At 43.1% G+C, this 17,613-nt stretch overlaps 1 protein-coding gene across 1 annotated transcript in view; it reads right to left on the reverse strand.

Moving 5' to 3' along the window:
• SCGN (secretagogin, EF-hand calcium binding protein) overlaps nucleotides 1–8,581 on the reverse strand; it is a 53,095-nt gene extending 44,514 nt beyond the window's left edge. Inside the window, exons 1-2 of the mRNA XM_074944759.1 lie at nucleotides 8,399–8,581; nucleotides 7,429–7,499 (exon numbers count right to left, since the gene is read on the reverse strand). Of these exons, the coding sequence (XP_074800860.1) occupies nucleotides 7,429–7,499; nucleotides 8,399–8,471 (144 nt within the window). The 5' untranslated portion in view covers nucleotides 8,472–8,581. The remainder of the gene's footprint in view (nucleotides 1–7,428; nucleotides 7,500–8,398) is intronic.
• Nucleotides 8,582–17,613: the final 9,032 nt, after the last annotated feature.

The following is a 17,613-nucleotide window of genomic DNA, read 5'->3' on the forward strand; positions in this document are numbered from 1 at the left end:
AAGGGCCTGGGGCTCTGGCTGCTGGTGCGGTGGCAGCCGGGAGCACCAGGGCTCTGTGGGTGATTTAAAGTGCCGGGCCCTTGAGAAGCTGCCCGTTTTGGCCCCCATCATCAGTGGCCCTGCCGGTACGGTCGGCTGTGTACCGGCTCTTACCAACTGTGTCTACAATTGATTGTGGGTGGAAAACGAACCAGTAGGTATTTCCACTCAAAAAAACCAGTGAGCACAAAAATGGAACTAAAGTCACGCTGGAAATCAGGACTTATATACATATGACAGAAATGGCAACTTCCAGCAGTATCCCAGACAAACCCTACAGAAGTAAGTTTAAGTATTTTAGGAGTTTACTGTATTAAAAATGCCAATGTTAATGTATTATTGTGGGACTGTATGTAACTTGTTAGGCGGGAAACATGACTAACGTAAATTTGGGGAAGCGTTATGAGCTTCAAAGGACTACTTGAAACCATGTGAACTTTTAAAATTAAGTGGGTTTCCCAGGAAATCTCAAGGGGGAGGCGCATACAAATGTTACCCCCTCAGGTTATGCAAGAGCTCAGCCTTTTGAAGCTCTGCCCTGAGGAGGGGAACTTTTGTCTGCTGATCACCTGTTACATGAGGACAAGGTCAGAGGCCCAAATGGTAGGAGTGACTCTGAGATTCATGGGTGTGCTTATTCTGAGCTAATAGTTGTTATGTACCTATGGCTGCAGAACAAGCCCTAGGTGAGGCTGAAAGATTCGGGGGTGATCTCTAGTAAGCTAATTAGCATGGGTGTAAGTTCTTTTAATACTTTAATATATTTTCTCTAAAGCTTTCACCTTAAGAATAACCATGCTTGCTTAGGATAGCTGTCTGGTATTGTATAACTGTGGGCAATTACGCTTTTTATAGCCTGTGAGGAGAAAAACAAAGCAGACCTGCTTAGGCAGTTTGACTTGCTGGGGAACTCATGGTGCAGGCAGTGAATTGTGCAGCCAGGAAATAATCCCAGCCAGGAGGGAGTGAGACACATGTCTCTTCCCAAGAGAGGAGACTACTGGCGAGCCAAAGGCCTGAGAGATGGTGCTCTCACTGGACTATGGAGGGGGAACACAGATGCAGTGGCCTTGCACTGTGACAATATATATTTTAACTTTAGAACAAGCATCTTTTCTATATTAGTCTTAGTTCCTTAAATATTACATTTTAAAAAATATAATGTATTGGTTTCTTTATTTTAGTTAAACTACCAGAGAAAGAGGAAGAGAGATTTAAAACTAGAAAATTTTAAAGTTAGTTGGAATGTAATGTACTCCTGCATATACTGGGCCAAATTCTCCGCTGGAATAACTCCAGTGATTACAGGGGAGTTGTGCCAGTGGAGAATTTGGCCCTTTATTTAGTTTAACATTTTCTATACCCCCCATCACTGTAGTGCAGGGGTGGGCAAACTTTTTGGCCCGAGGGCCACGTCTGGTTATGGAAATTGTATGGTGGTCCATGAAAACTCACGAAATTGGGGGCTGGGGTGTGGGGGAGTGAGGGGTCTTGCTGGGGATGTGGGCTCTGGGGTTTTGGGGTGCAGGAGGGGGCTCCAGGTCGGGACCCACGGGTTTGGAGGGCAGGAGGGGGATCAGGGCTGGGGCAGGGGGTTGGGGTGCAGGAGGCAGTCAGGGATGCAGGCTCTGGGCAGTGCTTACCTCAAGCAGCTCCCAGAAGCAGCGGCATGTCCCCCCCGCCGGCTTCTACATGGAGACACAGCCAGGCAGCTCTGTGCGCTGCCCTGTCTACAGGCGCCTCCCATTGGCTGCAGTTCCCAGTGAATGAGAGCTGCTGGGGCAGCTTGCAGAGCCCCTTGGCTGACCCTACACGTAGGAGCCAGAGGCGGGACATACCACTGCTTCTGGGAGCCACGTGGAGCGGGGCAAGCCCTGGATCCCACTCCCTGATGGGAACTCGAGGGCTGGATTAAAACATCTGGAGGGCCGTAGTTTGCCCACTCCTGCTGCAGTGTCTTGGATTTACACTCATTCCTCTTCCTCTTCAATCACCAGTTCAGACATGGGAAATGTTTTTTTCCTGCAGCAGACTTTATCGGTCAAGCAAGGATCTTACACCTTTTAGTTTGCGTGGCTTGGCTTTTGACAAGCTTGCTGTTCTGCTTATTTTCTCTAGCCTGGTCTTCTTTAGACATGACTTTGAATATAGAAAACATTCATTTTTGTCTATTTTTTGTTCCCAACAGTATTCTTAGCTTGTTTTTGCAGAGACTTCTAAATACATGCAATGTCTTGCCTTAAAACTAAGGAACAGAAAAAGGAATAGGTCCAGGCAGTCAAAGTTGACAAAAGATATGTCAAATATATACATGAATATATATATGCAATAGCTGAGATCTGCTGAGGTGCTTGAGCTAATAGGCCACTGGTTTAGTCTGGAGAGGGATGCAGGAAGGGTGTTTTCATTCAATTAGGAGTTTTCGACTTCTTGTTTCCTCTAATCACCAGAGCCCAGATTTCAGTCATTCTGTGATGTTCTTTTCTACCAGTGACTCTTTGGGAAAGTGGAAAGGAAAGATTGTACTAGGGTGGCTTTGAGGCTAGTTCATATTTTGGATATAAGCCTTAATTCATATGACTTACTACTTAATGTCTGAACACCTGAAGGGATCTATTTGAAATAACAAATTGTGGGAGGAAGCGCACAATTACAACAAGGCTATGGAGGCTAAGAGCAGGCATAATGCCTTTGGGGCTTTGTGGGGAGTGTGCTCTATCATTCTACAGGTTTAGCATAGGCATGAGTCCATCCAGTCAGACTGGTGCACTAAGGAGATAACATGATTATGCCCTCCCCTGCTTCACTAGGCTTAGGCTTCTGGGCAGGAGTGCTCCAGAAGTGCAGCCATCTATATCATAGCTGAGTCCACTAGCGTGAATGTGTTGAGATGGTGCAAGTAATCCCTTCCCCTAGTGCACCCCATCACTGGGCAGGGCAGCAGCATCAAGCATAAGCTCCAGCAGGATCCTTAAACTAAGTGTTCCCTCCCCTGTGTCGTATACAGGGCCCACTTCAGTAGGCACTGTCAGAGTACACGCAAACGCACACAATGGATGGGGGAAGGAGGAGGCAGCCTACCTTCTAACCTCTAGGTCACTCATCCATGCTATGGAAGACCTAGGTTCAGTTCTCCCCTCTGCTTGATGGGGAACAGGGACTTGAACATGAGTTTCCCACCTCTCAGGTGAGTGCCCTAACCACTGGACTATGGTTCCTTTCACTTCTCTCTCTGGCCAAGTGCATATTTAACGATTTGTCCACAGTGAACCAGCTTCAATAGGCGAGAGCTCCACATCAGACTATTCCATAGCTCAGTGGTTAGAGCACTCACCTTTAAACTGGGAAAACCCACATTCAGATCCTTGCTCCACATCAGGAAGGGAAGGGGGGAACATGGAACCCAGGTCTCCCACATCCAGATGAATATGCTAGTAACTGGGCTAAAAGTTACAAGGGAAGCTGTCACTACAAGCTTTTGAACTTACACAGAGCTCTTCTTCAGCCCTGGGAAACTAACTTGAAGTGTCACTGTTAAATACAAGGTTTGAAGAGATTGTTTAGCATAAGTAGGTAACGTATTTCAAGGGACGATTCAAGGTGAAGTGGACCATTAAGCTACATCTACCTGCAAATCAAAGGAGTTATGGTAGAACTGTGTGACCTGATAGCTTTTCAAATTTAGATAAGGAAAAGGGGGTTGGATCTGGGATTGGGTTTGGCCCATTATACAGTTAGGGGCCCTTTGCAAAATTCATATCTTCCTTTGTTTCAGAACACCCCCAAAAGTTCAAAGATATTTAGAGTCAAGACTTTGGTTTGGACCCATCTCCACTAGTGACACATTCTGAATCCTCTTTCTTGCCCAGTGATCGTAATCCACAAATCTGATTCTCAAGTGGCTCATAGACTCTGTCTTTAATTGTTTCCCCAGCTGCTTTGATGCTCTTGCATTTAATGTCAGACGAAGATGTAGCTGGGAAAAATAACAGAGTTGCAGACTACAGTGGTCATTAGGGGAAAATAATAGCTTAGAGAGCGGAGGTTGAAAAAATATAATTATGAAACTGTTCACTATTCAAGCAGAGACAACTTCCAGAGCTGATAATGTTATTTATCACTTGTATAGCACTTTAGAAATAGTAACTAATTAATCCTTGTAATGTGTCTGCAAGGTATGTCATTAAGTGTTATTGTCTCTCTGTACCAGAGTGTAGAAGAGGCATAGAGGTTAAGTGCCCATAAAAGGAATCAGTGTCAAAACTAGGATTAAAATGCAGAGATCCTAACTCCCAGTCCTGTGCTGATATCAGTAGGCCATGTGTTTCTTTAGAGTAATGAAAAATAGTTCCAGGGGGGCCCTTGACTTTTTCCACTGTGGGAAGGGGTTCTTCACACATCAGTAGGAAGCATGTACAGAATAGGTGATAAGAAAAGGAGTACTAGTGGCACCTTAGAGACTAACCAATAAGTGATGTGTACAGAAAGAAAAACTGTGGGTAAACATAATGTTATATGATAATTATACAAAAATAAGTCATTCATATATAGTGCTACAATGCTCACGATGCTTAAGAGTCCTTTCCCCTGAGGAGCTTCCAAACAAAGCACAAAATTCTACTCTCAGACTTACTCAGCCTCAGTATTTCTCAGTAGCCACAATGGGAGATCCAGCCAGACAGGAAAAGCAGAATAATGAGACTGAATACTGCCCTACAGATTTGAGATAATTTTGCCCTTAGTTAAACAATTAGAATTGAAAATAGACGATAGATTGCAAGGCCAGAAGGGACCATTGTGATCATACACAGGAGGTCAGATTATAACACAGACCATAGAACTTCCCCAAAACGATTCCTGGAGCATATCTTCTTGATAAACATCCAACGTTGGTTTAAAAATTGTCATGTTGGGATGGAGAATCCACTGTGACGTTAGGTAAATTGTTCCAGACTACTCTCACCATTAAAAATTTATGCCTAATTTCCATTATGAATTTGTCTAGCTTCAACTTCCAGCCACTGGATTGTGTTACACTTTTCTCTGCTAGATCAACAAGCCCATTATTAAATATTTGCTCTCCATGTAGGTACTTATAGATTGTAATCAAGTCATCCCTTACACTTCTCTGTGTTACACTAAATAGATTGAGCTCCTTGAGTCTATCAGTATAAGGCACGTTTTCTAAAACTTTTATAATTCTTGTGGCTCTTCTCTGAACCTTCTCCAATTTGTCAACATCCTTCTTGAATGGTGGATATCAGGGGAAGGGATGTAAGTCAACGCATGATCATATTGTCTAAGGGCCACATACTGGCACCCTCACTATTAAGTAGCCCCTTACTGGTCCCACTGATTTCATTCAGACTCCTGTGCAAAGCAAGATACTACTCTCCATATGAGTAAGTGTGGCATAATCTGTTCCTTAAATTTAATTCAGAGGGTTTTTATTTATGTGAAACTTTTTCTTATAATAGCAACAGTAGATATAGAAAATGAGAGATGCAGAAAGGAAAAGCAGGCTGATTTAAATTAAATCATTTGAACATATAACTTTTGGCAATAATGAGAGTTGTCATTATGTACCTTCTTGAACAGAGGGAAAAATATGTTTCATTATGAACCCTGTACGTGCTAGTTTCTGTGCACTACTGTTTTGGTATGTAATGCCCTATTTCAAGTCAAAACAGACTTCACAGTCTTCACAGACTTCACTGTGTGCAATACCTAATCACGGAAACATAGGACTTGCTATACTGCAGCAGTCTCATGGCCCATCTAGTCCAGTACTACAGTGGCCAGCACCAGAGACTTCAGAAGACGGTGCAAGAAACCCCACAGCAGGCAAACATCAGATAATCTGCATGATAAAATTCTTCTCCTAACACCTCATAATTAAAGGTTGGCTTAAACACCGAAGCTTGAAGTCTCATATCCCTTCCAATACTTTCTTTAGCATTGTTATAAATCTAGATAGTCTTATCTATATAAATGTTGATCCCTCTTTGAATATTGCTAGGTTCTTGGTCTTGATAACATCCGATGGCAATGAGTTCTAGTCAAAATCTGCATTGTGTGAAATTATACTTTTATCAGTTTTGAATATGCCACCTTTCAGTTTCATTGAATGCCCTTTTTTCTTATGTTATGAAACAGGGAGAATGGAAGTCTTCAATTTCATCTCCTTTTTAAAATAAATAATCACAGTCTTTTCAACCTCTCTTCACATGAATTTTTCAATATCCATAATCATTCTCGTTCCTCATCTCGGAATCCTCTCTGCCTTTATGCAATTTCTATCTAAATTCTAAATAGACTTTTCTATACATGCAAGCAATATTTCATAATAAAACTATTCTTTTTGCAAATGAAACAAAAGTTCCTTTTTGTTTAGAATAATTACAAATTGGAGTATATAAGACCCCCATTCTTAATTTTGCACGTTGCAGTCAAAAATCTGTTCAGATTTAACTAGCCTGTTTTTCCTGTTTTATTATCTGTTTTTATTTAATGGCGTTGCTTCACATTTATTTGCTTTGTGTCCATTTCTTCTATTTTAAGAGATGCTGACTTTTTTTTTCTTGTATTTGACCATGTAGTGAAAATATAATTTTTTAAATGTAATCTTTGTGCAAATTCTAGGACAGATATATTCAGTGGCAGTAGTTCTCTCTGGCACATAGTGACATTCAAAGACAAAGTATGAACTGAAGATAAAGGGGAAAGGGAGATTTTAACATAAAACTTTTTGTACATTTTGATTTGTGGACAGCATAAGATGAGCAGCACTGATAAATAGCATGAAACAGAGCAACAAAAAAACCAAACCCAAACCAAACCAAACTAAACAAATATACACAAGTCTTGATCTTATGAGCAATATGTTTGACTCATATGTTTATCCTTTAGCCAGTTCTAAGAATGAAGGCATAACTTTTCATAAGCACTGGTTAAAATTACTGCAGGAAGAGTTCTATGGTAGTTTTATTTCCAAAGTCAGTGGTCATATTAACAAACCAGCACTGGTTTGAATCAAGCATAAATACTTGTTACTTTCCCCTCCAAGACTAAATTCTGTATTAAAGAGCTTTAGTTCCATTTTTATTCATCTAAATAGATTTTCCTCCAAGCTTTCAAAGAGGAGATTTGGTTTGTGCCAAAATTATAACCTTGGAGTGAGTAACAGATGTTGGACTGAAAATAAACAGCTCTAATACTGGTAGAGTTATTGCACCTGTTTCTCCTAGCACCTGTTGTTGCTAGGAGAAAATAAAACCTTTTATCTTTGCTCTCACTAAGGAAACTAGTAGTCACAGAGCAAAAAGTACAAAACCTTTTAAAATGCAATTGTGCTTATCTTCATATGCATGTAATTTGGGAAGTACTTACAGATGTGCCCAGTTTCTTCAGCAGATGATGAAAAAAATTATCAAGCTCCTTCCCCTCTATGTAACCATTGTCTAAACACAATTAAAACATACATTATTGATCAGACATAATTATTGCTCTAACTCTAAGCACAACTTACATACTATAGAACCATTTTTATGTTTATAAGAAACTGTACCAAGTTGGGACAATGTTCCCTTTATTCCTAAATAAGTCTATTCATCCTTCCTATCTTATGGCACATCGCCTAAAGTTGGGAGTTGTTATATTTAATTCAAATTCTTAGCATTTTAATATTTTTAATTTTTCTTTATTATATTGCAAAGGTCTTGGCCAAAAGGAAAAAAGAAGCAGTAGTAGTAACATAGTAGACAAATGTTTTGTGCTCCCAGTGCATTTTCTGCAAGGTAAGTTTATTGTTACTCCCCCCCCCCCCCCTTATGTATATAAGGTCAACCCTTGGAAATTCAGGATTTCCTGGAAGGACTGATTCAGCTACTCAGTGCTGGTGGATGCTCAGCAAGTACTTGATTTTTTTTAAAAAAATCGTCGTTGGGGTGCAAAGAGGACATTTGTCCTGATTCTTGCTGCACGGGGCTGTTAATGCTATCGACCTGCCTGCGCGCTATCAGGGGCGCTGGCAACATGTGCCACGGCTGGCCAACACAGAAGTACGTGGTAAGTCACAGACCTACATAAAGCCCCAGCTCAAGGTGACATAGACTCAGGCACATCACACCGGCCCGGGGCATGCACACCTAGGCACCACGCCCCAGATACATCACGAGGGAGTCCCGCATATACAGCCACCTGCAGCCCAGGTACCGAAAGCCACCCCACGCCCAGCTCATCCGTCTTCCCAGGCCCGGGACCCCTTGCCTCGCCCGACACTCAGCGCCCCCCCCCGCGCCTCCCTGCGGCTCGCTCCCTTCCCGCGCGAAGTTTCCCCGCGCGAGCGAACCTCCCGCACCGTCGGCGTCGAAGCGCTGCCAGATGTGCAGGAAGCCGGCGGCGTCCAGCTGCTCCAGGGGGCTGCTGTCCATGGTGCTGCGGCGGGAGAGAACTTTGCCCGCCCGCGGTCCCTGCAGCGCGCCGCCGGCTCTGCCTGCCCCCCGCGACTGACTGGGGGCGGGCGGTTTTCCGAAGAGGAGCCCGCGGGAAGACACGCCCTGCGCTCGCGCGCATGGGCCCAGGTGAGAGGAAGGGCAGAGGCTGAGCCATTGGGAGGCGGGGGGAAGAGAACTCCCCACCCCCCCCAAGTTAGAAATCACCCCCCCCCCCATTCTCTGGTGTCTGAGAGCGGCAGGGATGCAAAGAGAGGACACCGCTAACTACATGGGGGGCTCTTAGAAACTGCTTCCCTATTGACCCCTGCTCTGCTCTGCTCGATACAGGGTGGCAGGGCCACTTAGAGAGCGCTGGCTGGGGGGTATCTTTTTTAGCATCTCTCACAGTGGCTCTTCCCTAAGGGCCTGATCCCAAGCCCACCAAAGTCACCTGACTGTCCTGTTTAGGGGGATGTGTGTGGTCTGCATACACTGCACCTAGCCCTTGGAGCTGTCTGTACAGTGCTGTTGAAGTCTTGGTCTATTTTTTTCCCGTGCCAATGCTTGTTTCCTCAGGCCTCTTGCATACAGTTTTGCAAGACTGATTTTGGTTTGCACATTTTTGTATTTTATTCAAACACCGGTAGACCTAGAAATTCAAGTACACCTAGAAGCAGGGGGAGGATTGATTTAAAACTAGAATCCTTCATGTTGGCATTGCACAGACATCCATTTACTCTGAAAAATACATGTCCATGAGGGTTTTTTAGGGGACAGAGGGGGCTCCTTAAATTATATTTTGCATGAAAAATGTGAGTTTTAATTAAAAGAAAAATGTCCTACAAGACTCCAAAAAGTTCCCTTGAAACCAAAACTATAAAAAGAAGTTCCAGAGTATTTGTTAGGATTCTCCCACTCTTCTTTGAAATTAAAGTCACATCTATGCTGAAGTGAGAGGGAGAATTGCACTGCCAAATATCAAAAATGGGTGGCTAATGTTTGACTGTTAGGGCCTGAGCAAGAGACCAGTGAAATCAATGGAAAGACTTCCACTGACTTCAATGGGCTTTGGGCCAGGCCCTTAAAGAACTCATTTGTAAGTCACAAGATTTTCAAAAGTTCTGATACCCAGCAACTCCCATCATCTTAATTTATAAATATATTTGATTTCATTGGGAACACTGCTGGAAATCCTGCCAGTCACGTAGCTAGACGCCTAAATGCAGATTGAGGAGGCTAACTTTAGGCCCCCGCTTTTGAAAATCTTTGCGTGCATTTGTTCAGTAGAAATTGCTGGTCACACAGAGAACACTGTACCTGCAAATTACTTGCTTTTAGAGATATCACACCTATGAATTACAAGTTTTTAATCTGTGGCCAATCGGTTAGATAAATATAACATTCAGATCCATAATGGACCTATTCTAAGCTATCAGAGCCCATTAACCTTTTAGGTAATTGAATAAAACCACTTGGTTGGTTTAAGTAGGGGAAGGAAAAAGTAGCTGCCGTACAGCAGAAGCATTTAATTGACAGCATGAAAGCTGTTTATTACAACTATATCCCAGCCAGCTGACTGTGGTCTCCGCACTGTACTCTAGACAAAAGGTTTCTGACATGTTCAATGGAGTGCCTAGGCTGTAAGCAGCCTCAGCCAAAGGCCCCCACCATGAAGTGGGAGCCCCCGGAACAGGAGCATTTGGCAAAAAGACAGATAAATCAGGTAGTCTGGGGGTAACTGCACAGGTCCTCTCATCATCAGGACTGGACACTCCACCATTCTCTATCTGATCACTCCTTTGAGGAAGGCTGCCTCTGCTTCTCCCTTACATGGACGTTGAATGGGGTTCAGCCCTCTGGACCCCCAGATCTCTAGCCATCTCTGCATAGGCCCCATGCCTCTGCACAGCCTTAGGCGCTCCTGACTCTTTCCTGCCCCTGATGGACCCATAGTTCCACCTGCCATTGCTCCTGAAATGGCTCTCTGGAGCCAACGTTCACTTACCCACTAAATTCCCTCAGGCTGATGTAGCAGAGTGGCAGTTCCCTGGGCATGCTCAATCACACTGCAGGGCTCAAACTCTGTAAGATATCTTATAAGGGGCTTCTGCAGGGCAAGGGGAATGATGCACTGGGGGAGGCACTCCTCCAGTCCAAGCACACCTAGGCAGGATCCCTGTTCTGTCTACTCACAGAGAAGGAGCATATGGGCCTTAAACAAATATCAGTAAAAGTTATTTGCTACTTATTTATTAATTGTCTTTTAAAAGCATGGCTCTTCCATAAACATTTACTAGGAGGCCGTTATCGATGGCCTAGGAGACTAAACTTGGTCTTTATAAACCCATTTTAGTTGATTTAAAGAAAATATTACCATATTTTGTAATCCTTATGGAAAGTGTCTATAGAATTTAATAGGGACAAAGCCAAGAAAGTTCTATAGAAATTTATTAAGGTTTCAAATTACTTTAAAACCAACAGAATTTAATACAGACAAGAGATCCTTTCCATAGGGTTTCTTAACCATCCTGTAGAATTCTATAGCATATTTATAATTCGCTAGTACATTTTATAGGACAGTGCAAAGAACTTACAGAAACTTAATAGTTTTCTATAGGATTTCTCCGTAAGGGTATTTCCTAACTTCCTCTTCTGGTCCTGTAGGCAGCAGCTTGGCTCCCTAGCTGTGACATTACAGGAGAAAGAGTAGACAAGGGATGGTAAAATCTGCTTCCTGTAACTGCTGCTGTCCTTTCAGAAACTCCCAGAGCCCCAACAAATCAGGTCCAGGCTTAGAAGGGGAAGGAGGCAAGAGGGATCCACTTGATTCCTTAACCATATGGTCAACTGTTTTCTAACTACATAGTCATTTGAACCTTGGCACAGTCTGTACAGTTTGGGGATGGATGGCACTCACTCTTCAGCAACATCCACCTACCCACCCTAAAGTATTATCAGTGATCTGCCTGTGGAGGAGAAAGAACATGGGCTCCCCCACCCCTTCCACATCAGCACAGACAATGTTAATATAGGAAGAAAACAAAGTGTAGGGTAAGCTCCCTTTCCCAGTCCCCACAGCTTAGCTTGGCTCAAAGATTCAGGACTGCAATTATTCCCTCCATCTCTTAAGTCTCCTCTGTGTTGCCAGGATGCTATGTTAAATGTAGGAGTAGGACTCAATTAAAAGAACATCTTGTCTTGTTGTTTTCAGTGTTATCCAATAGCTTTATCAGTTCCCACACCCCAGTTATCTGATCATAACATCAATTCGTCACAGCTGTTCATTGCCCCTCTCCTCCAACTTCTGAAAAATTACCTTTCTTTAGCTGTGCTCGAGGGCCCCATCCAGGATGCCAGCTGGGTGGAGACCATGAAAATAACAAGCTGGGATCTGCCAGAATAAGTCTCCTGCTGAGGGTAAGAAATGAGAGGGAGAGGTTATGACTTTTCTCCTGATTTCATAGCCCTCCTGAGACCTAGCTCAGGAGCTGCATGGTCAGTGCTACCTGTGAGCCTTGCCTTCCATTCCTGCTTGACCATCTGTTCTGCCTCCCACACCCACAAAGTCTAACCCCTCCACCTCGGGGCTGGTCCCCTCCCACCACCTCAGAACCAGGCTTAGCCTCGGTTGACTGGTCCAGCCCACTGCCTGAGCAGTCTGCCTGTCCCTATTCCCATTGTCAAAGCTTCGATCCACACACCTGTCCATTGGTCTCACTTTTATCTGAGATTTCAGCCTCTCTACTCAATCTGGCCAGCCATATTTGCAGGCCCTCCAGTGTGTGCAGCCGCTGGAGAGGGAAGTCTGGTGGGTTGGCTGTCATGGAGAGAGAAGGAAGTGGGGTGGAGGCTGGCCAGGTTCATTGTACCTCAAATTAAAGAACTGGGAACATGCCACAACACAGTAGTGGAGAGAGATGCCGTTATTCCAACCAGTCCCATCTGGAGGGAGAGGGAGAAGGAGCTGCAGCTGGGCACAGCTTCTAGCAAGTATGATGAAGATTTGCTGCTTCAGACCCCATCTTTCCTCCCACTCCCCAGGCACCCTGGTGTTTGATCATTAAGAAAGAGAGGGTGGGTGGTAATTTGGCATTTGCACACACACCATCCCCAGGGCCTGTGCTGGCTCTGTGTATAGGTGGCTGACGTGGTGCGCCATTTTTTCTTCTGTCTCTCGCTGCACAGGCCCTTCCTGATCTCAGCTCTGGCTGTACCCCGGCTCTTTTACTCCATGCACTCTAGCTTCAGCATGGAGGAACCGCTGCCATCGCAACAGCATGCATGAAGTTGCTCTCCTGGGAGGAGCGCACCCTTGCATTTGTTACACCTTCCATATCTGCTGACTCAGCTGGTTAGTCTGTACAACCTCCCCCTAAAATATTGTCCATAAAAACTGAAAAACACAATGAAGGCTCTAGGAATATCTGAGGCTGCACCTCAAAGAAACTAATTCAAGAGAAACTAACTAAAATTGAATGGACCCATAATCCTTAAAAGCACAAACAAATCCTAATATACTGTGTAGTGTCATCAGGAGATAATTTTGTTGGCCTTGTATTTGGCTTGCTCTGTGAAAGAGCTTGGCAGTTTAAGGGCCTGATCCAAAGCCCATTGGAGTTTTTTCACTAACTTTCAATGAGCTTTGCTTCAATCCCTTGGTTCAATTCGCAGTGTGAAAGCTTTCACATCACAAACCACACCACCACCACAACTGGATTTACTTGGTAGCCTCATCCCAAAGGTTATGAATGAGTACTCAATATGAACTAACCTCTCTCTCATGGAGATCGTCCCTCTGGGTCACAGCTCAGGCCCATTGGCAGGGCAGTATGAGGATGCTGGCGCTGCCACTCACTCTGCTGTACCTGTTCAGTGGTAAATACGGGATACCAGTCTCCAGAGCTGTCAAACAGAAGCACTAAAGTAACAAATACACACACAAAGAATCATCATTTGGACAACCTGCACTCCAGACACAATCTTACGTAGGCACCCAAAGATGACAAAGACACCCCAGGAAGGTTGAGAGGGTAAAGGGAAGGCACACAAGAGATTTGGGAAAATATCCCACAGCAATTTCTTAATATCTCTAATATCATGGAAGACCACATGAATGTCATTAAAAAAAAAACAAGTACTAAAGATGCTGAACAATGTATAGTGATATAGACTATAAAACTATGCCAACCATTTAAGGTGTAATTGTAAAATGATTAATCCTTTTGATATAGGCTACTCAATAAGGAATGGAGTTGGAGGCCTGAAGTATTTCTTTGGGGCCAGATTCAGATACTCTTTCTCTTGATGAGTAGCTACTTATTACCTGAGGAGTCTCATTGATGTCAATGGGGAGGGGAGTACTTGTGGAGTAAGTTACTACTTGCTGCAAGGAAGGATCTCAGAATGTGGCTCTTAATTTATAGCACTATTAAACATGTATTCAAAGAGGTATGCAGTAAGGCCCAAATGCTCTTCTTACCACTCTGCCAGAATAATGCTCGTGGGCACCAGGGAATTCAACGTTGCCCCATTGAAAAATCCTCCCCGTAACCAATGGAGTGGACTTTGTGTCCTTATTTGTGGGGAAGGAAGCAGCTGAAGGGTCAGAGGGTGTGTATAGGAGCAGATCTGCCAGCTGTCCCCTGTCCCCAGCCCCAAAGAGCCTTAGCATTCAGGAGTGGGGGACCTTTTACATAGGCTTTTAACATCCTGCCCTAAAACTTACACAGCAGAACATCAGTGGTTCTAAAGTGTATGGAGTTATATGGACCAAAATAGAGGGACTCCCAACAAGTTGCCTTATTTCTGCAGGGTGCTCTTCAGAATACAGTATTTTTGAGGAATAAATTGAAATGCGGATTTACCACCACCAGACTTAAAACAACTCGAGTACATCTGCTGTATATTCTGTTTTCTTAATAAAGCAGGTTTTTCTTGGAGTGGTTGTTTCTATGTGCAAAACACTTCAGGTTGTGCATTCACTCCCTGTACTCAGGACCAGAGAACCTCTTTAGTAGTGTCTGTGTGGTCCGCACACGTGCCCTTGCCTTGCCCTGCACTGAGGGAATAAAAGGGGCTGCTGGACAACCATGGTCAGCTTCAGTGCTTGTGTTGACTTCCTCAGCTTCTCTCTGTAAATAGTTTTAAAACATTTTATAGGTGGCTTTAGGGATTTGGTTCCGATCAGTCAAACTATCCAACTACTTGTGATTTACCATATGCCTCAATGTAGCTGGGAAGATGCAGCATGGCATTCGCTTGACACATGTAAGTCTCTTGCCTTTAACCTGCAAAGAATGAAATCATTTCAGAAGTTCCCTGGCTCTGTCTCATTCATGGAACATACAAAAGGAGAGGCCATCTCCTCACAGAAGCTATTGAAATGCATCTCAGTGTGCATCCTACTTCTGCTACAAGGTGAACAATGTCTCTTTGATAGCCACATGAGAATGCAGTCAACTTTTGCTCAGGCAGCATGGGTAGCTTCCCTTAGAGAAGTCCCTATTACTGACATCTGCAGAGCGGCAACTTGGAGTTCCTTACATACCTATTCTAGATACTATGCACTAGTGCAAGCAGCTGCTTCTAATGCCTCTCTAAGCAGGACAGTTCCGCAATCTGTTGTGTCATAGGACTCCAGGCACCTGCTTCCTTCAAGAAACACCACTCATGAGATACCTGACAGGCACAACCCAGGGACAATCGCTCCTAAAAGAACGAAAGGTTATTGACCTTGTAGTAAAGTGAGTTATTCAAGATGTGTTGCCCCTGTATGTCCACTACACATTCTCCTTTCCCCACTGCCTGGTTTTCCCTTGCTGGGAACTGCAGTAGAGAAGGAATTTAGATAGTGGCAGTGTGGCAGCCCCTTTCCCCCCACCTCAGTGGGGAGCACAAGGAGAGTGGGGTTATAGACAGACATTGCTAAGGAAAATTCTCTGGTCTGGGCTGCATGCGCATCCTGAAGTACACTACGCATACGGACAACACATCTTAAAAAGCTCCACTCACTGTAAGGTGAGTAACCCATCCTTTTTGTTTTACATTTATTTTAGACATTCCCTGAAGCCATAGGATTAAAGATTTGCAGCATCTGAAACAAAACTGGGATTATTTTAAGATTAAAATATTGCTCCTATAAACCTTTTTTGTGTGGTGCCATAATCTTATAACAAAAGGTCGTGTCCTGTCTGTGGATTACATCCTAGATGTAGCGATAAAGGATTTCAAAACAGTTGTTACTAAAACTAAGCCCAAATGACTTGAAATAACTATATTTTGTCCCATTGCATCATACTGATATATTTCTAATATTTTGAAATCTACACCTTTTTCTATCCTTTTTTATTCAGAAATAGATGAAAAGATAATATAATAATATTTAGCAGTATGAGATTTTTCCATTAAGTCTTCACGAGGGCAGATTGTTAGTTCAGATGTTTCTTTTATTGGTTTATTTTGAAATTATAGCAATTAAACTTCAAATCACAAAGAGCCTTTTTGGTTCTTACGAAGTTCTGGGATCTATTCTCATTCTGACCATATTGAGCAAAAGTATTTTTGTGTAACCACAATTATCATTAACTTTGGAAGAACACTGCAAAAATATATGGCAATATCTGTTTTACTCAGAACTGTGACTATAAATTAATTATAAATTAAGAAAATTAATCACCAGGGGTAATGAAACAATTAACTAAGGTGACAGCTTCCTCTGACAGGTTTCAGAGTAGCAGCCATGTTAGTCTGTATTCGCAAAAAGAAAAGGAGTACTTGTGGCACCTTAGAGACTAACAAATTTATTTGAGCATAAGCTTTTGTGAGCTATAGACTGTAGCTCACGAAAGCTTATGCTCAAATAAATTTGTTAGTCTCCAAGGTGCCACAAGTACTCCTTTTCTTTTAGCTTCCTCTGAATCGCCTATCTTGTTTTGTAGTCAAAACTGTAAACTCTCCATAACAGACTCTCTTGACCTAAAGTAATTATACGCTGCTGAGCACTGTTGGTAATAATAATTATTTTCAACTGTAGTCATAACCCTCTCTAGGAAATTCACACAAGCAAATGTTTTGTTTGCAACCAAGTTTGCAAGAAGAGAAAGTTCCTCAAATACACAGAGACTTCAGTAGAGGTTGGCTCAGGCCCCATACAAACATTATTGCATGAGTAATTATGCTGGAAGTGTTTGCCTAGCTGTCTTGAAATCTCTTTGTGGGTATGGGACTCTTCCAATCAGGGAACTGAAGCAATACCATGTAACTCACAAGGTGACCAGTCACAAAGCGCAATAGTGAATTACCAATAGCATATTGTCAGAGTAATAATTACAGTAAATAATTTGCGAGCAACCCATAGGCTAAAATGTGTCTATTTAAAGGATTCATCCAGTAATTGCAGATGACAAAATGTGAGTAAAAATCCAGGTCTGTTTGTTGATAATTTTCAAACAGAACAAGGAGCTACATTTAAATAAATTGTTATTGGGCAATAGGATCCCCAGCTAACTATCAGCTTCATATTTTTGTGTCTCCAGAAGGAGAATTAGGGCCATCTTCAGCACATAGATTTGAGGCCAGAATTTGGCTCTCTGCTTTGCACAGAGTATCTGAAAGAGAGTAAAAGTTGCAGATGTATGAATGAGATTAGCTTCCCAAAACAAATAATTTCAGCAGGTACCCTGAGTCTTGCAGTGGTTAAAAACAATAATGATGATGCTAGCATTGGTACCTCTCAGCATAGTTGATTTTGCCTCCCTTTGTCAAGTGCAGGTCTACCTGCTTTGTGTGTATTAATACTGTAAGGAGCATGAGTTTTAATTCCCAGCACTAATCACCTCACATCGTATGATTTAAATTAGAGCAGTCAGAAGTGTTTATGGCAAATGAGCTGTTCCAAGCAGCTGGAGTGAGAGATGGTATGAATAAAGCATTGCAGCCTGGTAAGGGGTCTTCGAGAGTTTCAGAAAAGTGAATGCTGGAGAAGCAGATAAAAGATATACTGAAGGGGGAACTAAATCAAAACAACAGATTAAATACACCCCCCATGAAAATCAATTTGGAGATAAAGTTCTATCCTGAAAAAAGATACTCTCTCCCCCTGCACCACCACCAAAAATCTAAGATGGGCACAAGCTTCCTA

Source organism: Natator depressus, chromosome 2 (genome assembly GCF_965152275.1).
Source record: "Natator depressus isolate rNatDep1 chromosome 2, rNatDep2.hap1, whole genome shotgun sequence".
In the NCBI taxonomy this organism is placed as follows: domain Eukaryota; kingdom Metazoa; phylum Chordata; order Testudines; family Cheloniidae; genus Natator; species Natator depressus.